Consider the following 21935-nt stretch of genomic DNA (forward strand, 5'->3'; position numbering starts at 1 on the left):
ACTTGCTCTGGTACTTCTGCCGAGTGGTTCAGGAGACGAGCAAAGCAGAAGCGGCTGCTGTGGCTCCAGGAGCTGCCTGATGCTGTGGGCTCACAGCAGAGGAGCGCAGCCATCGGCTCCTCTCTGTTCTTGCATCCTCCTCCTCCTCTCTCGCATGCATCTCTAGGTGCCATGCTCGCTTGTCCTTCCCTTGCTCGGTTCCTGCCTCCCCGAGAAACCCTCGCCTGCATCTCCCACCAGTTCCCCTGCACAGCTGTGTCTCCCAGCGGGAGCTGCTGTGGAACCCGTAGCACCGGCTCAGCTCTGGCTTTACGCTGTGCCGTGGGGCACAGGACCAGTGTGCAAACCCCTCCTCTCTTGCTAGCCTAGGCACAGCAGCCTTCCTGGGACGGGGCTGCAGCAGCGCAGGGCAGAGTCCGCTCCGGGCCCCCGACGAGCTGCAGCTGCTTGGGGAAGGGCAGATGGGGACAGAGGTGCAGAGATGCTTCCCCAAAGTCCTCCCCATCCTCCAGGTACCCAGAGCTTGAGGGAGGGCACCATGGTGCTGGGAAGAGGAGGGGTGTCCTCTGGGTCTCAGGGGGCACTGATGAGGGTCCGGGGCAGCTCTGGTGGCTGCAGCGTCGGCTGATGTGTTGCCATCGATGACGTTACGCAGGCTGCGCATGGTTTGGGGTACCTGGGAGGGCGGAGCAGTGGTGGAGATGGGAAGGTTACTCCCCAGCAGGGAAAGACCTGGAAAGCTGAGCGGCACGGTGCGTATCTGGAGCTTTCCTGGCTCTTGCAGCACCTCTGGGAACATACAGGACCTGGAAAGCCGCGGGCTTGTGGAAGGGCATAGTCAGGCTGGGCTCCGTCCTCGCCTAACTCGCTTCAATTTCATCTCGTGATTGATCTGCACAGTCAAACTCACAATCCTGTGCTGGTGGAGGAGCCGTTGCCAGACTGCAAAGGTCGCTGAAAGCAGCTGCTCCCCCCCTGCTGCCTTCGTTGCCGGCAGAAGAGCCTGGCTTTGGAGGTGCTCGGCTTGTGTCCCCGCCGGCACTGCCAGCCGTTGCCTCCCCGCAGGCCCCGGCACACCGCAGCGGCGTGCTTGGCAGGCACTCTCCTCTCCAGACCGAGGTAATAAGTCCCCTGGGACCCTGCGCCGGGGTCCCTGGTGGGCCGAGGAGGAGGAGGAGGTGAGGGCTGCAGAGGAGAGGCAGGCACCCAGCCCCACCTCGCCTCCCCGTGCCCGCTCTGGGCAGGGCGGCTGGAGAGGTCGGTCAGCACGTGCAGCTGCCGAAATGGCGTGTCCTGGCTCAAGGATGTCTGGAGCTGTCCTGAGGTCCCTGAGGAATTTGCCTGATACCACTCGTTCGCCTCCTTTACCCCCTCCTCGCCCCTGCCTGCGTTTCCACTCCCTCCCGCCTTGCAGGCAGCCTGCCCCTCTTTTTGCCTTTTGCTTTCTGCCCGCCAGCGCTGTTTGTTTGCACCGGGGATTTCCTCGGGTGAATCGTTACCGCCGGCAGCGTGCGGTGGCTGGAGGCTCAGGGGGGTTCGTTAGCCAAGCTCACCGGCGGGAGTCATCAAGACGCTGGGGCTCGCCAGGGTCGCTGGCTTTTTGCCCTTTGCCTCGCAGGATTGCCGGCTTTTTGGGGTAGAGGGGCAAGCTCTTGGACGTGGGGGTTTGAAGGCGGCTTTCCTGGAAGCCTGCAGGGAAATGTTTCTTGTTTGTTTATAAAAATTCAGAAAGGCGCTTGTCCTGGGTTCTGGCTTGCTTCTAAAACATGGAGATGTCTGTCCGTGGGGCAAGGGAAGGAGAAGCAGGAGCAGCAGGAGCAGTGAACCCGAGGGTGAGCGGTGGCCCGTGGGCGAGTGTCCTGCAGCAGAGAGTCCGGGAGGGATCCTTGTCACCCGAGGCAAGCCTGGGCCTCCCTCAGCAGGAGGTCAAAGAGTCTTTCTCCACTGTTGGCTGCACTTAGTCGATAGCTTGGAAGATCCTCCTGTCCTGGAAAGTTGCTTTCTGCCATCAGATTTGCCGACGTGCTGTACTGGTGACGTGCTGATGGACATCGTGATCATCTTACCCATTCCTCCTCAGCAAACCAGGCTGAAACCAGCTCGATATTCCTCTGTGGTGGCCTTCCTTGCCTTCTAAATGAGGCCGATAAGCCTGACATTAATTCCCCATCGATGGGGAGGGAAGGACTATTTTGTCTGGGAATCAGGTGGTTGCATCCTGGCTTTGCTCCGGGCTGCCAGTGGCTTTATCTCTGCAAGTTCAGCAAGGTTAGGTTCTTCAGCTTCCCTTTTCAGCTCTCTCAGCTGTGAAGGGATGGTGTGAGGCTGAGCTTAGCTCATCGTGAAATATATTCCATGAAGCCTGGGAGCTGGGGGCGTTGCAGAAAGACAAGGTTGTTCAAGGAGGTAGGAAGGGATGGGGGGTATTTATTCCACTGTGCCATTTTCTTCCCGGGGGCATTAATGTGACACATGTCCTGAGTTTGTCCTGGTGACAAACAAGCTGTGGAAGAGCAGCTGGAGATGCCCATGATCCCGGGAGGATGGCTTGTGGAGCTGAAGAACAAGAGGAAAGGGCTGAGATTTGGTGGGGGCGGCCCGGACCTTGGCTTAGGAGACCGAGAGCTTCCATGTGCTGTGGGCACCAGGCACTCCTGCTCCATCTCTGTTGCTTTGGTTTTGCCGCATAAGGGTTTCATCACAGGACCCGTTACGGGTGAGGACGTGTGTGAGAAGGTTGGGAACAACAAGCCTCCACTGCACGTCCCTGTTGCAGAAGGGCAAGTACTCGAGCGAGTGGTGGCCCAGGAGATAAAGCCATCAAGGTGGGCTGGGAACGTCCACCTAGATGAGGAGCCTTCCAGGCTCTCAGCTGTGAGTTAGCCATGGAAGAAGGTCTCTCACCACAAGAAATAAGCTGTTGTTGGGTGTCTCGGTGGGGGCAGTTGTACTCTAGGTTAGGACTTGCTCTCCCTGTGAGCTGCCTAATGCAGACCCATGTTTCAGAGAGGCTCTTTTTACCTACATGGTGCCTTGCGGAGGGTGGGAGGCTGCAGCGCGGTGGGACAGGCAGGAGAACATCTTGGGCGATGATTCCTTTCCTGAAAGGCCCTGCCTTGACAAGAGGCAAAGAAATTGCCACAGCTGCTGCTCCTGGCAGCTTCGCCGAGGCAACAGAGCAGGCAAAGCGATTTAGCATCGCTCCAGTCATCCGTGGTGGCAGGGATCATTGCATCAACCTCTTCAGCTTTGCAATTAATGCTGAAAAAGCATCCTCTGAGGGCTGGAAGGAGAGAGCGTTGATCCCTGGAGACCCGCACTCCGAAGCAGAAGCAGCCCTCTCCAGCTGTGGTCCTCCTCTCCCGCGGTCTCGTCCGCCTTCTTTCGCAGGCGGCTGTTGACGCGCACGCTCCCGTAGCAATGGAGTTCCTAGGATGGGGACGGGAACACAGCAGTGGTTCCTCAGGGCAGGAGACATTATGTGGATTTATGTGGGTTTCTTGTCTTATAATGAAAATCCAGCGTTTGAGCTTTCTGAGTGGTTAAATCCAAAGTCCCCTTCAGAGAGCTCGTGTGTGGCAGTGGTGGGGAAGGAGGAGGAGAGGAAGGGGTGCGGTTGGGGTGGGGTAGGAGGAAGAGTGTGAGAACATATAGTGGAGCTCCGGAAAGCTGGTGAGAACCATCTCCCCAGCTGGCTTTGCTTACCCATGGCGGGTACAGGAGCAAGGCAGGACTTGGAGACGTGGAAAGCACTGAGTTTTTAGGAAAATTCATTTTTTTTTTAATGCAAAAGTTTGCTTCACTTCTGAAACTCGCTGCTCCAGGACTAATTACTACCAAATAACCACGACACCGTGGGGGACCCAAGCCCCATGAATTGTGTGTGTTTGCACCATCTGCTCCTTATTCTGCAGGTGATGTTCCCGTAGTTGGAGGTAGTAAAATATGTCCCTGGAAGGACACGGACTAACGTACCTGAGTGTGTCCAGGCTGGCAGCCTTATCCAGGGCTTGTCCTTCCCCCATGCCGGGGGCTCTGGCTGCCCGTGGCTACTTTCTGAAAGGTTTTATCTCACTGGAACTTGCTGCCCGGCTCGTCTCTGAAGATGGGGGATGCTCCTGGATGTGCTGCAGGATTCCTCTTGCAGCTCAAGTGGGTGCTGGGAGGGGAGGCCGCCCGGAGCGCGTCTCTGCCTGCAGCGAGGCAGGGCTGGAGCTTACTCCCTCTTGCTGGAGGACAGAAAGGAATCTCCATCTCCATCCCAGGGAGGAGAAGAGCGTTCACGACTCACAGCAGCTTCCAGCAGCGACCTGGGAGCCTGTGCCTGGTCCCCATCAGCCCCCTCGGCGTACTGGGACCTCCCGTACCCACCAACCCGCCCGGGCTCGTTCCTTCGCCTCTCGGTGTGGCCGTGCCTGACAGCTGCCGCTTTGCAGCTCCCGCGGCTCGGCCGGGGCGGGAGCAGCTGGGTGATTCGGCCGCGGGAAGCGCGGGCGGGCGGGCGGGCAAGGTGTAAATTGCATGGCGGGCTGCCTTCGCCAAGGTGAAAATGAAAAACTCTCCCAGCTATCGAGCCTGGCGTTTCGCGGCTCCCACGGTCCAAATGCACTCCCGCTCGCCGCTGCGGAGAGGATCTCGGGGGCTGATTTTCACCTGCCTGTCCCAAAGCCACGGCGCTGCCGCGTCGGCGGGGCGGTGTCCTGGTTGCAGGCAGGACGGGGGCCTGCTGCGGGAAGGGGGGGACGCGTGCTGGTGCGGCGGGCAGGGAGGGGTGCTGATGGGCGCGGGAGGTGCTAATTGCCAGGCACTGCATTTTGCTACCTGGAGGATTTGCTATCCGTTGGCGAGACTTTGTTTTCCGCTGCGGTAGTGCTGGTGGTGCTGCTCGTTTTTCCTGCTGGCTGTCGGAAAAGGCCTTTTCTTGATTGCAATAATATCACCTTCTGTTGCTGAAACACCTCGCAGCCCGGAGGATTTGTGAAAGTAAAGTGCACGTGCGTGGGAACAGTCTCACCACCTCTGAAATGTGAGTTTCTCCAGGCTGGGAAGCAGCAGCTGTTTCGCAGCCCTCGGCAGCCTGGTGTTCGTGGCTGTGCCGCGTGCTGGAGCTGGCTCTGAGTGCCGGCCACGCCGGGAGGCAGGGCCTGCCGGCTCCATGTGCACCCTGCTTGAGATGTTGGGGTTTCCTTGATGCTTGAGGTATTACTGGTGTAAAGCATGTCTGCCTGCCTCTCCCTCCAGCAGCTTGTCCTCCCTTCTGCCCAGACCATCTCTTGGTTCCTCCCCAGCCCCTGCCTGACTCCTGCCCCTCGGCGGGCAGCCGCGGGCACCCAGGCTTCACCCCTGTCTCCTGTGGTCAGACTGCGGCTCGGCAGGGAGGACCAGAATCGCAGAAGGGTTTGGGTTGGAAGGGACCTTCAAAGATCATCCAGTCCAACCCCCCTGCTGTGGGCAGGGACATCTTGCACTACATCAGGTTGCTCAAAGTCCCGTCCGACCTGACCTTGAGCACCTCCAGGGATGGGGCATCCACAGCTTCTCTGGGCAACCTGGTCTGGTGTCCCACCACCCTCATCGCAAAACGTTTCTTCCTTATGTCCAGTCTAAACCTGCCCTCTTTCGAGTTAAAACTGTTGTTGTCCCTTGTCCTGTCACTACAGGCCCTGGTAAAAAGTCTCTCTCCATCTTTCTTACAAGCCTCCTTTATATATTGAAAGACTGCAGAAAGGTCTCCCTGGAGACCTTCTCCAGGCTGAACAACCCCAACTCCCTCAGCCTTTCTCCACAGCAGAGATGTTCCAGCCCTTGGACTGTTTCCGTGGCCTCCTCTGGACCCACTCTGACGGGTCCACGACTGTCTTGTGCTGGGGACCCCAGAACCGGAGGCAGTGCTCCAGGTGGGGTCTCACGAGAGCAGAGCAGAGGGGGAGCATCCCCTCCCTCAACCTGCCGGCCACACTGCTAGTAGTGCAGCCCAGGAGACGCTTGGCTTTCTGGGCTGCAAGCACATATAGAAAGCAAGTTTGAAACCCGGGGAGAAAGGGGTGCCTTTATTTTTTTTTGCTTTCATCAGCTCGGGCTTGGACCGAAGCAGTGTTTAACCTCAAGCTGCTGTCTGGGCAAGGAGAAATGGAAACAGGGACATCCCCAGTCTGGGTCTGGGATGGTAGGATGGCTCAGCAAGGAGTCTGTCCCCTGGCTAAACTGGGAGAGCGCCGAAGGGTGCTGGGTGCTGTGCAAACTGAATTGCAAAGCCTCTCTGCACTACCTAGCGCCCGTGGTCTAAGATAAGCAGGGATGACACACCGAGCGTGGAGCTGTGAGGAAGCGAGGAGGATGTGGCACACAGCGCGCTCCCTCCGGTCCTAGCTGGTGGCTCAGTTTCAGCTCTAATTTTAGCAACTGATTTTAGGGCCCTTCGGCTCCACGCAGTTTTGTTGTTTCTTTAAAATCCCTGGGACCGAAGCATCCGACTCCTTCACCGGGAGGAGTAGAGGATGGATGCCTCCGGCTGGAAGCAAGACGTGGGGGAGTCGTGTTGCCTGAGCAGACAGGAGGTGCTGGTGGGTCCCCTGGGGGTCCCCCCCACGCTGCCAGGTGCCAGCTGACTTGCCGGCACTAACCGCAGCGGCCCAAGTGCCGGTGGCACGGGCGAGGGGAGGCTTGTGGCAGTGAGGGTGTGCTGATGCTCTGGCTGCCCGGCCGGGGGGATGCTGGTGAGCCCCCCCAGCGAGCAGCAACCCCCAGCCATGGGCACAAGCCCCCCATGTGCTCACACCCGCCATCTGTTCCTCCTCCAGGTGCGGCGGCACAATAAATGGAGGGAGGGGAGCCCTGGTGCAGCAGGGGGGCTGCCCACGCTCCCCCCAGGGCAGGAGCCAGACACCCACTCCACATCACTGGCGTTGAACAGATCGTACTTGAGGCTCACAGCACGGGTCGGTAGCAGGGCTGATCTGGCCGACAGAAAGACCCCCTCGTGTGGCTGGTGTCACTGCGGGGTCACAGCAGGGTGCGGATGGAGCCGGCCCCATGTGCCCGGCACCCTTCTGCTGCACTGCGATGGCGGCAGCGCATCCCATCGCCGTAAGAAGTAAGTGGCAGCACCAGGCACGTTTTGCCGAACTGATACTCAGACGGCCCCTGTGAACAACCCACAGCTTCTCCTTGACTCTGGGTCCCCTCCTGGCGCAGGCTCAGGCCTCGTGCTCATCGGCCCCGCTGGGGAGCTGTCCTCTCCATGGGGACTGTGTGGAGAGAAGCCGATGCTTAGGCTGGATCCTGCACTACCACTTTCCCGGTGGCTGGCAGGCTCCAGCCCGTCCCAACTTTTCAGCAGTGCCCAGCGGCAGATCCCTGGAGGGTGCATCCCTGCCCAGTGGCAGGGAGGGCAGCTCAGGGGGCTGCCGGGTGCCACTAAGGTAGAAGAGGGGGAGCGTCTGCCGGGTGACCGGTCGCTTGCTGCCCGCGGCTTTTCCAGTCCTGGCTGGGTTTTACGGGAATTTTTTTACGCGTTGCAGGCAGGAGATCCTCCGGCAGGGGTGGGTGACGGGCGCGGGCGATGGCTGTATACATGCGGCACACTGGCGGCTGGGGCACGAGGTGGACATCTCTGCGGTGGAGCCAGGAGCTGCTGGGCAGCACGGAGAGCTCAGCGCCCGGCCCTGCTCCAGCAGGAAGAGCGGTGGTGGCATGAAAAGCCTCTCCCCTACTGCTCCCACAGCCATCAGCCCTGAAATGGCAACTGAGCAGGCTGGCGTGGCTTAACCATCACCCCGTGAGCCATGCCAAGAGGTCTCGGTAACGAGACAGGGAGCCTGGGGGGCTGGAGGGCTTGTGGCCAGAAACGGGGCGAGGACAGCAGCTGCCTCCCCACCGCTTTCCTGGTGACCCTAGAAGTGTTTTGGGGCAGACAGTGGGTTCAGCTGGAGCCTGAGTGCCAGCATGCCCAGGCATGGTGAGGATGCCAAGAGCATCCACAAGGCTTGTTTGCTGGTCTCCTAACAAGCTGAATTCTTCCAGCAGTGGGAGATGAAGCAGATCCAGTTGGTGGCATTTGAATTCCTGAGCAGACGAGCCTGACAAAGAGAGTGACAAAGCTGCTCCCCGCAGTGCCCCAGCTCGCCTTTTGCTTCCCGGCAGGCGCCGAGGGGCACAGCTTGGCGTGAGCACCCTGCCCCCTTCTTCCATTTCGGCACAATTCTGCTGGGGTTGTAATGACTGCAGGTCATGTCTTAGCTGCCTCGTCGCGTGTCCCGTAGGCTTGGGACTGCTCTTCTGCCTGCCCGGGGAAGTGGGGGCATCCTTCGGCTGGGAGGCAGTGCCCCAGGCATTCCGTGGGCAGACGATGGGGTCTATTCCTTAACGGAGGAGTGGGGAGAGGAAAATTTGTGCTGCCGGGGAGGTGCCACTTCCCACTGCTGGGGAAGGTCTCCCGAAACACTGGTTCAGTGCATAATCCTTGTCGTTCTTTCTGATGCACGAGGCCGGGGGATGCTCCATTCCTGGAGGGATGAGGCCAACCTGGAGAAAGTCCTACAGGGAGTCAGGGGTGGTGGGTGATTTGGAAACAACCCAGGGGTAAAGATTAGGCGGAGTGTTATTTCACCTGGGAAAGAGAAGTGCAACGTAAACCCTTGTTCCCAAGAGGATGGCGAGCAGCAGCCCACCGCGGCCCTCGGATAGGCCAAGGAGGAGTTGGCTTCGTGGGAAGCAGTGGGTCTGGCATAGCAGGAGTACGCCAGAGCTGCTGTGCATCTCGGGACTGAACTGGTGGGCTCTGGATGCATTGGTCTTTGCCGTGTATGCGTAGCTTGACTGTATGGATTACGTGCAATAAATCCCAATCTTTGGGTGCCCAGTGGAGGCTCCTGCATAGAAATAAGCCTTGCGCGCCGCGCTGCCGCCCCCATCTTTGCTGGCTGTGGGGAGGGCGAGGTCCCGGTGGAGGCTGAGAAGGGAGGTGGCACAGCACGACCTTGCGAAGGGACGAGTCCCCTTCCCTGCCCTACTTACTGAGTCCTGCTGTCCTAGCCAGAAGCCTGGCCCCGACACCATCGGTCTCCCACTGCTCACCTCTCGCTGAGCTCCTCCGCCCGTGTGAGACCGCATTTGATTTGACTCGAGGGCTCTGCCTTGAAAACTCCACGTCCACCTTGCTGCTCCATCTGTTGGCTTAGCTGCACAGTTAGCGAGGGGCTTCCTCCTCAGCTGCAGGGTATATTAGTGCCTGTTGAGCGTCTCTGTTGTTTTGCCATGTTGTTGAGCCTTCGCTAATTCGCTCTCTGCTTACGCCTTCGCCTTTGGACTCTGTTCTCCAGTTCGTCCAGGTTGTTTCTTTCCCTTGCAGCCTTCCTCTCTGCTGGGATAATCCTAAGCCTGCTCCGTCCTATGCTGACACCAGCCTCTTGGTTGCACTTTGCTGCACCTCTGCCTGTGCTTGCCTGGCCTCTGCCTGCCTCCTGAGCTCCTCAAGGGCGATCTCCCTGGCATTCCCTTTGGATGATCCCTCATCCATTTTTTTGGATGATCCCCTTATCTATTTCTGTTGTCCTGGCTCCCCACCTCATCACCTCTGCCCTTTCCTCAAGTCTTTATGCAGCCTCATCCCTTTGGTCCCAGCCCAGACAGGACAGCGTTCCCAACTGCCACCTCCCTGCTCCTTCCTGGGGACATTGTCCTCTCCTGAGCCCGGCTGCCGGTGCTGAGCTCTGCAGCAGCCCCGCCAGGAGCTGGATTGCTCCGGGAAGAAGCACAGAAGCAGAGGCCAGCTCGCTAGCCTGGCTCCCGACTTGATTTGTACAGGCATAAATTAGAACCACCAGGCTCTTGTTTCCCTCCATTTCCTTTTGGGGAAAACCCTGGATGAATTGGGAAGAAGTCAAGTATTAAGCATCCTTGTAGCTGTAACGAGGCAGGCGTTGGTATTGACAGTGAGTGTCCGGCCACTTCAGCGTCGTCCCACCGACCTGGTCCACAGCCGTGGGCTTCGGCTGCAGGGCACCTGGCTCTTCTGGCTTCAGGGAGACAAAGCTGCTTCCCACCCTGGCATGGTGGAGCATCCTCGTCTCTCTTGTGGGATAATCCTTGAGTGTGAAGCAGCATTTGGCTCAAGAGCCAATCCGGGACCCTGCTCTTCATACAGGTGTGCATTTTTATTCCTTAAAAAGCCACAATTCCCAAATTTTGTGTGCGGGGGGGGGGGGGGTTGTTTGTGCTTTGGGGCAGCCACTACTATGGCTGTGTGATTGGAAGGGGAGTTGTAGCAGCCTAGATAAATTGTAGGGAGAGGGTACATCCCAGATCCGCTCTTTAGGAATCCCAGGGTGGGCTTTGGGAAGTCAGCTTGGAATGTCTTGGAGGCCGGACTGGAGCCCTGATGTTTTAGACTGGTTAGAGACCTCCTATGAATTTAGCGAAGGTCTCTCTGCTCTAAGATCCTTTGAGTTGTCCCCATCTGCATTAAGTGGTGGAGGGGCCAGCTGGATGCATCCAAAAAACCTGCAAATCTTGGAGATACTCATCTCTGATCTGTGTGGCAGTAACCTAAAATAACGCACCGAGCTGAGACTGGCTGATGGGCTTGGGGTTGGTAAAGCAAGGGGCAGAGTGGCGGGGAGGGTTCTTGTCTGCGTTGTTGCTGAAAAGCGGGAGTGACATGAGCCGCCTCTGCTCTGCTGCTAAAAACAGCCCAGTTTGTTTTTATTTAATACAGTTTTGATCTGCGTGTGTTGGTGTTTCACCTGCCTGCGAGTGGGAACTCCGGGCTCCGAGCGCCTTGGAAGCCCGCCCGTGTCCCTGCGCGTCCCTGCGCCACGGGGCTCGCGAATGTGGTTCCTCCTCGGTTGGAGGAGGGACTCTGCCGAAATTCAGGCTCGAAGGCATTGGGGCGGGACGGGTAAAGCTTCTGCTGGGGTTTGTGTTTCTGCCGCTGTGGTACCGCTGGGTAAACTGGAGCTCCGCAGAGCCAACTCCTGCAGGCTTTCCCGGGAAAATAGACCTGAAAACGGCACACGTGGGATTTTCTCCGTCTTGCTTGCGCAGCGTCCTGCCAGGATGGAGGTGGCTCTCCGGGTGGCCTTGCTGCCAGCGCCGGGGCGAGGGTCAGCGTTGGCTCCCGTCTGTTGTGGATTCTGCCCGGTGCCGGTGTTTGGCTGGGAAGTAAATGATTGGAAATCGGCTTGGTCCATCCCCGGGGTGAAGGGGGTCAGGAATGAACAGGCTTTTGTAAGGTCATGATTGATGTGTCCATAGAGCTCGTCCTTGGAGAGGGGCCAGCCCTGGCTTCCGAGAGCCCCGGAGGGACGGGGACCCTGCCGGAGGATGTCTGGGCAAGCTGTGCCGGGGGGATGTGGCAGGGAGGAGGATGAGGGTAGTTGAGGCAGGGAGGACGAGGAGGATTGTTGGATCAAGGAGGAAGAGAAGGACAGTCAGGGCAGGGAGGAGGAGGAGGATAATCGGGGTGGTTGCAGGGTTAAATAAAAGCTGTCAGTGATTTGAAAAGGGGAAAGAAAGAAAAAGAAAACCCACGGAAGAGACACTCTCCCTTCTCACCCGGCTTGTAATCAGCCGCCCCCTCTGCCAGCGAGCAGCTGGCGGGCAGGCGGGCGAGGAGGGGGTGGCAAGAGGGGTCCAGCTGCTCCTCGGCCCGGCCCCGGCACCCCAAGAGTCCCCGCAGCCCCAGCTCGGCATGGGCCAGGGCACGACCTGGGGGGAACATGCCCCTGTCACAGGTCCCTGGCAGGCTGAGGGGGCTGAGGTCCTGAAGTGTGCTACCGGGGGGAGGTGGGGTGAGGAAGAGGAGGAGGGGGAGTTGTCTGAAATGCCAGGGATTCATCTCCCACTCCCCCTGCCCTCGCCGTTCTGAAAGGAGCTGCTTGAGCTGTCGGCTCTGGATTATATTAATTAGCGGAGAAGTGCTACGCCTGCTCATGGGGCCGTGCTGCCAGGAGGAACCAGAGACTTGGCAGGTCCTTGCGAAGCAGCTGCCGGGCTCCCCGAAACCCCTCGCTCCAGCCCAAAATGAGCACACCAAAACCGAGGCTGAGCCGGAGGAGCTGAGTCTCCCTGGGGCTTTGGCATCTCCTCCCTGAGCCCGGCCCCCTGCTCACCCCCAGGGCCGAACCTGCTGGCCCTGGCATGCGGGGGGCTGGTGTGATAGGGAAAGCTGCGGTTTCGGGATGGGACCCACCGCTCTTCGCTGGGCCCCCATGTCTGTGGGCGAAGCGGGTCAGTCTGCGATGCTGCAGGGCCAGCAGGTCCACGTGGTGGGGGGCTGCTGGGGCCGGGGGCGATGGCACATCCCTGACCTGCGGTCACCTGCTGTCTTTCAGGAGAGGAAGCTGTGCGCCCACCCCCGGATCGAGATCTACAAGGAGGACCGCATCTACTTCGTGTGTCCCCTCGCCCGCCAAGGGGACTTCTACGTGCCTGAAATGAAAGAACTGGAGAGGAAGAGCAGGGCTGCCGCAGCTGATGCTGAGGATGCCCAGACAGATATCACAGGTATCCGTGGCTTGCGCACAGGCTCTGTCTTCAATTGGCATCAGCCCTCCCAAAGGTGGGGGTCCTGGTGTCCCCAGTGCTGCCACCTGAGCAGACAGAGAGGGGCGACCTGCGCCCGCCTGGCGCCCACCTCTTCCCCTCACCCCGGGCTGATAGGATCTCGTCCCCGAGGTGTCACGCTGCGCCCCGGGGAGCACCCAGGCACCCCTGCGGCGTCGGGGCGAGGGCCAAGCTGCCGCCACTGCTCTGACAATGGCCTGCCATTGTCAGAGCAGAGCTGGATCTTGCAGCTTTTGGTTGCAGCTGGGCTTGTTTTTCTCCTTGTCATATACATCTTCCTTGATCTCATCTTCATCTGTTACATATTGGGATGGCGAAGAGCTTAAATACCAGGTTGCTGTAGCTGGCGGTGGAGTTGCCCGATAGCATCTGCTCAGCGAGATCTGTTGGAGCCTGGATGTATTCATGCAGGAAGGGACCACAATGGCTGTAGGCGCAGAACAGCAGTGCTATAGTAACCCAAAATGCTAGTTGCCGTCGCCGGCCCACGTGCTCACATGTCTGCGAGATGCGGGAGCCGGCTAGCCGAGCATTCCCGGGTGCTGGACGGGGCGGCCGAGCCGGCTGCTGGCGGGAGCAGCCGTCTCCTCCTGCCCCGCAGGTTGCCCACGCTTGTGTAACGGGCATGAAAAAACCATGACAGCTCTCCTCGCCTCCCGGGGAGTTTGGTCATTTTATTTAACACATCTTCAGGTTTGGATTGCTTTAATTCTTAATCGCGTGCGGCGTAAAAGCAAGCCTGGAAATTGCTTTCTGGGAGCTCTGTCCATTTAGCGCTGCAATAAGAGTCTAATTGGAGCAGTTCCGCAGCGCTTCGAGGTCCCGTGTTTTCGCGGCGCTCGCTCGGCTCTTTGCCTTTTTGTCTGCCTTGCGTCAGGGTGGCTGCGTTGGGCACCGGCCTGGGTTGGCCGAAGGCATCTCGCAGCCCGCTCCCTCCAGCACCTTCCCACGGTCGCCTCGTGGTTTTGGAGAGGGACGGCAGGACCCATGTGGGCAAAAGCTGCTTCAGGTCTGTGGCTCTGGCAGCTGCTCAGGGGTGCACGGCCCCGTGGCATGGCCGGAGGATGCTCGGTGCAGCTGCTGCCCCGTGCCCCGGCTTCTCGGTGCTTTCCCTGGGACACCACTGCTGGCGTGACCGCGGTGGGGGAGTCCCCTGCCCTCCTGGGAAGGGCTGGGAAGGTTTTTCCGATTTTAGATGGCAAATGATGTTGGACTTTCTCATGTGGAAGACCCCTGCCCCGGGCCGGGCTCCCCGCCAGCAGCTCTTGGCAGCTCCTCCACCAGCCCTCCCCTTCCAGTCGCACAGATGAGCTTTTGTAGGTGCAATGTGATGCGGTGTCATCTGCTGAGTCTGCACAAAACCAGCTTAAAATAATAATAGCCGTGAGGCCTCGCCTCTGAGACTAAAGAGTTGAGCTTGGATGTCGGCGCTGTGATCACCGTCACTGCTGGGCACGGCAGCAGAACCAGGTCTGGCAGGGCATCGCATCCTTGCTCCGGCCGTTGGAGAGGGCCGAGGACGTGGCAAGCCCTCGGGTTGCTTGTGCTGCTCGTGCCTGAGGATCTTGGACGTCCTCATAATCTCCTGCATCCCCGTAATGTTGTGGTGCCCTGAGCCGACACAACTGCTGTCACCCGGAGAGGGTGGCACCCTGTGGGGAGGCCCTGGGCTTGTGCAAAGGGAGATGGTGCCCGGCGAGCATCCTTGTCCCACCGCTGCCGGCCTGCTGATGCCAGGGACTTGGTTTGCTGCCGGTGGCACTGCTGCAGCGGTGGAGCGGCCGTCGGGCTGCCCCTGGTTCAGCAGCAGGGTCAAAGCCGGGAGGCGAGGTGGGAGGGGGCAGCTGGTCCCCTTGGGCTCCGCATCTCGACGCCGAAGTCCCAGGTGGGTTTTCTGAGCCTTGGTGTGAGAGGAGATCCCGCTGGAGGGGGCAGCCAGCACATCTCCTCTCTGCCCAGCCGCTCACTGGAGATGCCCTGAAGACGTCGCCTTGAAGGAGACACCTTATGGATTGAAACTGGTCCTCCCTTCCCAAGTATTTTCTGCTCTGGGATCTGTGCAACCACCTTTGAGTTGGAGGAAGAGAAAGCCACAATGTCTTTTCCCATCCTTTTTTACTCCCTTCTTCCTTGGGGAGCCGCTCAAGGGAGATGACAGGCGTGATGGCCATAAGATCTTCATGACCCTGCAGATCCTGGGGTGTCTGTGACAGCTTTTGAGCTTTCCTCTGCCGGCCGGAGGATGGGAGCAGCAATGTCCTCGTCTGCTTTTCGGTGCGGTCCCCCCTCAACCCCGATTGCCTGGATTTGGGTTATTTCTTGATCCACCTCAGCTCTGCCAGTGTTTCAAGTGGTCCTGCCCTGACGGAGGCTCAGGCAGTGCTGGGATGCTCCTGGGAAGGTGGGAGAGGGTGGTGGTCCCCGCCGGTAGCACTCGGCTCCTCTGGCCGTGCCTGAGCAGCGCAAATCCTGACACGGGGCCCTGAGACCCTGCTGCCTCGCAGGGCGAGCGGGGGGACCGGGGAGGTGCTGAGCCCCTTCTCCTCTCCCTGAGGCCGCTGAGGGTGCTCTACGTGTGGCAGCCGTGGGCTCTCACTCCTGAGGTGGCAGCAGATGAAGCCCACTCTTCCCTCCCTCTCACAAAATACTGAAATAACAGCAAAGAGCATGCAATTTCATGGTGAGCATTGTATTTAGTAATGCTCTGTGTGGACGCAGCACCTTTCGGTCACAGCTCACGAAACTCCCCGCCAGCAGCTTTATTACGCTTTCCTCAAATTAAAGACTTCAAGAGTTCCCAGCGGAAGGCGCTGCCATTTCTTCTCGCCTATCGGTGTGGCTGGTGCCAGGCAGAACCAGGCGACTTGGGTGTGCAAAAAAAGCTTGGATTTGTTTTCTTGAGCCTCCTGACCTTGGAGCGCATCTCTCCGTTGAGGCTGTCGTCCGCTGTCCTCCTTGCTCCTGAGGCTCACCCTGCGAGGTGCTGGGTGCCTGCGGCTCTGAGCGAAGCCAATGGCCGTAGAAGCTGCGGGACGCGGCCCAGGGTCTCTGCTTTCTGCCGCCGCTCTGTGCAGCGCGGGGTGCTGGCAGCTCTGCTGAGGACAAACGTACTCGGCACGCAAGGAAGGGGCCGGGGGCTGCGGCTGCCTCCGCACCAATTCCATCCCTTCTTCGCCATCATCAGGGTCATCGGAAAGAGGGGAAGCATTTTTGGAAGGCGGCTGATAGGTCTCCAGGCGGCCACTGTCAATCACGGTTAGTTATTTTGTACTTAATTATTTTCTGGGGCTTTGGCATCAGCGCAGCGCTCAGCAGGCCCTCGCTCCCGGCTCGCTCTCAGCAGCGTGCTCTCCGGCGTGACCCCACTGCGGCGCGTGGAAGGTGAAAGCAAACAGAAGCAGCCTCTCGACACGGGCTTGCTGGCATGAACAGATGGTTTCTAAGCACGTGGCTCTGCCCAGTCTCAGGTGCTCATTTTCCTGGAGCTGAGTCTGTCCAGCAGCATCCGGGTGCAACCGACGGCATCACCCGCTGAGCCCCAGTGCCCCGGGGGGGCACCTTCCCTGGTGTGCTCTGCCTCATCCCCGCTTGCTTCCGTCCTCCGAAGAGCCCTGCCTGTTCTGCCTGCCTGTACATCCCCAGAGGGGGCTCGGCGGGCAGCTCCTGCCGTGCCTTCCTGCTGGTCTGCCTGCCCCAGCCCCTCTCCTGATGGCTGTGCGCGAGCTTCGGCAGCGCGGAGGAGCCGTGCCCCTCCTGGCAGCGCATTGATCTATTATTTAGTGGCAGAGGCGATGGATATTTGATTCAACGGGGGGAAAGAGAAGGCCTGGGTGCACCAAGAGGGGAGCGACGCTGGGACATCAGTGTCCTGCTGGGGCGATGCGGGAGGGGAGCCGGTCCTTCCCCGGGGGGGTTTGGGGATGCCGATACCCAGGGTGGCTCCGGGCTGAGCTGCCTGGGGGGGGCGGCTCCCCCAGGGAGCTTGTTAGCAGCGTGGGGTGAGTGGTTCCTGTTGCACCCATCCCCGGCTGGTATCTTGGTGTTGGCTGCTTGGCTTCTCGTCTTCCTAGGTGGCCCTGGCCTTTGGGGGGCTCCTCAACACCCTGGTGGGGTTCAGCCCGGGCTGTGCCTCTTTTTCCCAAATTAAAGTTTCCAGGGTTCCCCGTTCTTGCTGGGTGAACGCACAGTGGGATGGCTACGCTGTCCTCGGAGGAGCAGAGCAGAGAGGGGGGTTTCCGCGGGATGGCTGGCACCTTGCTGCATGCCAGAGGGAAAAGACAAGCTGGATCCGGGCGCTGGGCCGCCTCCCGGTGCAGGGACTGGCCTTGGGAAGTGGGATGCAGGGGATGGGCAGTGGCTCACTGGGGGACCAAGCAAGGTGCCTGGGGAATGGAGAAGTGGATGTGAGGGCTGATGGAAACCTCTGTGCCCGAGAGATGAGAGCTGAACCCCTGCTCGCCCACAAGGCACATTCCAACGAGGCTTTGGTTGCCCTCTTGGAGCCCCGCCGCACTCCCTGCCTGGCCTCTCCGGGCTGTGCTGGGACAGTTGGGGGTTCCTGCCATGTCCCCCTGCCAGAGCCATGTCCCCAGCAGCAGTGGCTCTGTCTCTTCCCCTGCCCGCCCCAGCCCCATCCGTCCCCAGCCAGGCTGGGTGGCCATGCCAGAGCCAGCCTTGTCCTGCGCAGAGGAGAGCGAGGCTGCTGAAATGGGCAAATTTGCCAGCTGAGGCCGCTCAAACGTGATCAGAAGTGACAGAGCGGTGAAAAACTGCCTGGCTGAAAGGAAACAGGACTCGATTTATTGTCGCCCTCGGAGCAGGGGAGAGGGAGGCAGCTGCAGGGGTGAGGACAGCGGTGCTTTCCCATGGTGGCAGCTTGGCGCAGCACGTAGGTCGGCTCCAGCCCCGTCTTCCCCTTCCTGAGCTGCTGCTCCTCTCCTCAAGAGTTCCTTTGCTTTTTGGCATGGGGTTACGTGATGGCTTCCAGCTGAAACGGCCCCTGGGGTGACGCGGGAGGGCTGCTGCGCCGGCAGGGCACGGCTTGGGGGGTCGGGGTCACTCTTGCCCCGGGTGTCAGAGGGACGCGAGATGACCATGAATGACATGAGTTGTCATGAAGCCATGGTGGGTATGTGTCCGTGTCACCTCAGGCCACCAATTTGGCCAAGCTGGATTTTTCGTTTTTGAGATCCCCGCTAGAGACCTTGCAAACCCTTAGTTGGCTTCAAGGCTCGGGGACCGTGCGCTCCCCTCCATCCCCCACAGCTTTCCGTCTTCCCAGAGGCTCCTTGTTGACCCACTGCCCTGCCGAGGTCCTGCCGGGTGGGATAGCATCTCCCACCTTTCTGCCGCCCACTCGGTGGCTGCTGTCCCCTTCGGTGAGCGCTTTGCCAGCAGCGTGCAGAACATCCTTTTTAACTTAGAGTAAATGTAGTTTCCGTGTCGAGGCGCTCCCTGGTGCCGCAGCAAATGCGGTGGTGTCAGTGGGCGATGGTTCTTTTCTCCTTTTCATGGAGGGGGGGTCACCAGGTGCCGCTTGGGTGGGCGGCCCAGGGCTCGGCTCGTGCCAGCTGCCAGAGCGGTTGCGTGCCATGGCTGAGGCGAGAGGGTGGAGGCTCAGGTTCCTCTCTGGGCGCCCGCTGGGCGGGATGCAGCCCATACGCCATCCGGGTGGGATGAAGCAGCGGGTACGCTGTGTCCGTGGGTCTTTCCCGGCTGCTCCTCATCCTGCTACCACCGCTCGGTCCTCGCTGAACGGCCCTTGCTCAGCCGGCAGGACTGTGGGATGATGCCACTCAGAAGGCAGAGGACTGCCATTTGCAAGCAGTTCTGCTGGCAGCCGCCCAAGCCGGGAAGAAAAACAGCAAAAAAAGGGATTTAAGGGTGTTTGGAAGGAGAGTTCCCTCCCTGGCTGGTCTTCTCCAGGAGATCGGTGGCTGCAGCACAGCTGGAGGAGGGCGAGCAGGAGCTGCAGGAGCCCGGGGAGGCTGGAGATGCCTGCGGGAGCCCGGGGAGCCCCGTGCCGGCGGCTGGCGATGGAGCCGTGCCGGCAGGAGCCAACGTGGAGGAGCGGGCTCTCCTCTCCCGCCTGGGAGCCCCTCCGTGATTGTCACTGTCCTCTTTGCCCTTTCCCGGCCCCACTGGTGCGGTCCTTTGCCGGTGCCACTGCCGAGCAGGGCTCCTCCTGGTTTCCCTCCTGATGCAGGCGTGATCCTCGGCAGGGGCGTCCGGCCCGCTGTGGATGGAGCCCCGGGGGAGCGGAGGTGCCGGGAGGCGGCTGAGCCCGGCACGTGCTTCCCGCCGGTGCGAGGCAGGCAGGAGGAGGGTGGGGCGGGGAGGGCCGTGATGGAGGAGCCCGCCCCGTCTTTGCTGCCGCTGTTGTAATTAACAACGTGGATCTGCGATGTCGTAATCAGCAACGTGGATCCGTGATGTCATAATTAACAATGATTAATGTTTTACAGGAGGGTTTTGTCTCCCGGCTGGTTGCTCTGGCAACAGCGCCGAGCTGCTGGTCTCAATCTGACACGCTCGTCTCATTGTCAACTCCTTAATTGTGTTGTCGACCGAGCTAACGAGGCAGGGATCCAGGGAGGGGGTGCTGGGCCGAGGCGCCCACCCGGGCAGGCAGGGGCAGACCCCGGGGGGGCTCGGCCACGGGAGTGGGTGTGGGCTGGCAGCCGGGTGATGTGGAGAAGTGCCGAGCGAGCTGGGGAGGCTTCCCCCATCCTCTGTCACCCCAAGTCCCGCCTGCTGCTGCCCCGCCTGCCCTCGCACTGCTGCCGGACCTGCCGGCTGTGGGGAGCCACGCAGGGAGCGGGAGCGGGTTGTAGGGGGTGCTGAAGGCAGCGTTAGGATGCCCTGGCATGAGGCTGGACGTGCACCTGCCTCTGACGGCCGCACATCCGAGGACCTGCCCGCGTGCCACCTTCCCCTTGGGTGCTCAAGCGATGCTGCAGCTCCCCATCACCCTCGCAGCACAGCGTCCCGCTCCTCGCCTCATTCCTGGTGCCGTGCTAGGGGCAGGGTTGTCCCCCAGCTCCCAGGCTGGGCATTCTCCCTAAGGAAGGGCTTGCCAGGTCCTCGGCATGTGCACGGAAAGCAGCAGTGGGGCCAGGGCACGGCCAGGAGGTCAGGGACGGCTGGGAAACGGGGTGATGTTTGTGCTGGCTTGGGGGTGCCCTGATTTCAGGGAGCTGCTTGAGTCCAGCTCGTGCTTGTCTTAACCTGGCCACTTCTCAAAGGCACAGGAGGTGACAAGAGGTTGGAGCTGGTCTCCACTATGGCCAGACATCTCTGAGGTTTCTGGTGGCTTTGAAGGCTGTGGCACCCCATCCCCATTGCCCCCTTCCTGCAGCATTCACTCCCTCCCCTTCTCTCTCCATCCCAGGGGTCGACACCATGAGTGAGACGAGCTCCATCAGCATGGAGGTCACAACTGACAGCAGAGACACCTCGGTGGCCACCTCCATCCTGCTGCCCTTCCCAGCCAGCCGTGGCCGGGAGGAGGGGGACAACCGCAGCGAGCACAGCTACAGCGAGTCGGGAGCCAGTGGCTCCTCCTTTGAGGAGCTGGACCTGGAGGTCACCGGGGACGGGGAGGGAGCCCCAGGCCTGCTGCCCGACATGGGCTATGCAGGCAACCAGGAGGTGACAGACAAGTGGACCAAGGAGCCCATTGCTGCCGAGAGAGGAGAAGAGTGAAGCGGAGACCTGGCTGCCTCGCCTCCCGCCGGGGTCTGAGTTACTGGGAACCGGTTGGTTGCCTTTCCCACCTCCTTCCTCTCCAGCCAAGAGATTTCGGTCGCTGATTTCCCCTGGGACCCGCTCTCCCTCTTTGCAGAAAGGGTGTTTGACCATTTCAGGGACACTGGGGCGGCGGGGGGGGTCTCCAGCAGCGCTCGGCAGTGCGGGGTAGGTGCAGACTGGGGGGGGGCAGTGAAATGCATTTGCCGTTTGTGTGTCTTTAGATGCGTCGCAAATTCCTCGCAGGCACCTCGGGGCGGTGGTGGTGGACGGCAGAGGTGTCCCCCCTCGTCTCTGCCGGTGCCCCTCTCACCCACAGCTTCCCTCTGCCGCACCACCGCGTGTTTTCTAGCACCAAAGAGCCGTGAGTAGGGTCGGTTGGGTTTGTTCCCCTCTTCTCTTCCCCTTGCTGAAAAATGGAAACATCCCGTGTAAACCTGGTTCTCCTGGCACTGCCACGGGTGCTTTTTGGGGTCTGTAATAAAGTGGATGCTTTTCCTCACTGGTGGCCGGTGGCATTGCTCACTGCCTCTTGGCCGATCGCGCCGTCCTGCCCTGTGGCGGGGAGCGGGCTGCGGGTGGAGGGTGCCGGCGGGCTGCCCCCCGCGCCCCCTGACCGAGCCAGGAGCTGCCCGAGGGCTCTGCATCCCCGCTGCTCGCGCTTGCTCCCTGCCCGGGCAACCCAGCGGGGCCACAGGGACCGTCCCCAGCTTCTGCAGTCTGCGGGGGGAGCGGGGAGGGGTCCCAGCCACCGTGCCCAGCTGGGCTGGGCTGGAGGGAGGTGGCATCCCCGCTCCTCTTGGGAACCTGCTGAAAGTAAAACCAGTAAAGCCAGGTCCCTGGGCTGCTGGTGAGCCTGGCACCACTGTGCTCTTCCTGTGGCAGGGGGGATCAGCCCGCCTGCGCAGTGCCTCCCCGGCATCCCATCTGCCTGGTCCCGCAGCCGTGGGGTGCAGGCAGGGAGGCTGCCCATGCTGGTCCCAGTTCCCTGTCCCCAAGCTGGGGACGAGGGAGCGGCCTGGACATCACTGCCACAGTGCCCCGGAGCAATGCCGGGTGCCAGAGCACCTTGCCCAGCTGGCAGAGCTCAGCCCCTGCCCTGCCCCCGTGCCCCCAGCAGCCCAGGGCTTGTTCCCCGGCGGTGGGATGTGGTGGGATGTGGTGGGATGTGGTGGCCCAAACCCGGGGCTTGGGGTGGGGTGCAAGGGGCAGGGGGACCTGGCTGTCCCTCTGTGGTGGGGACGTGTCCTCCCTGGCTTGGAAAGGTCATGATCAGTCCTCAGCCAGTGATTGACATGAGATTGTTCATAAATATTTTGTGCTCTGAGTGATAAAATATTAAACTCCTCCAGCCCACATGGAAAAATATTGCTCTTCCCGGTGTTTATCTTTGTTGCCGGTTATTACAAAACTGCCAAGCCCCCTGAAATATTTATGCCTGGCTGAGGCTCCAGGGGGGTTGGAGCCAGGCAGCGGATCCTAACGCCGCTTGTCCCCTAACCCCACCGAAGATGGGGGCCGGGGAAGCTTTGCCATCGTCCTTCTGCCGTCAGCAGTGCCGAAGCAGCAGCTGGGAGGATGCAGCTGGTGCCGGGGCATGTGTGAGGCTCGTGCCAGGTCCCATC

General features: G+C 60.6%; 1 protein-coding gene across 1 annotated transcript in view; it reads left to right on the forward strand.

Annotated features, from left to right (window-relative positions):
• Nucleotides 1-20813, forward strand: part of TEX264 (testis expressed 264, ER-phagy receptor) — a 43313-nt gene extending 22500 nt beyond the window's left edge. Inside the window, exons 5-6 of the mRNA XM_075159084.1 lie at nucleotides 12333-12504; nucleotides 19955-20813. Of these exons, the coding sequence (XP_075015185.1) occupies nucleotides 12333-12504; nucleotides 19955-20268 (486 nt within the window). The 3' untranslated portion in view covers nucleotides 20269-20813. The remainder of the gene's footprint in view (nucleotides 1-12332; nucleotides 12505-19954) is intronic.
• The last annotated feature ends 1122 nt before the right edge of the window (nucleotides 20814-21935 follow it).

This window comes from Calonectris borealis, chromosome 10, assembly GCF_964195595.1.
Source record: "Calonectris borealis chromosome 10, bCalBor7.hap1.2, whole genome shotgun sequence".
Lineage (NCBI taxonomy): Eukaryota > Metazoa > Chordata > Aves > Procellariiformes > Procellariidae > Calonectris > Calonectris borealis.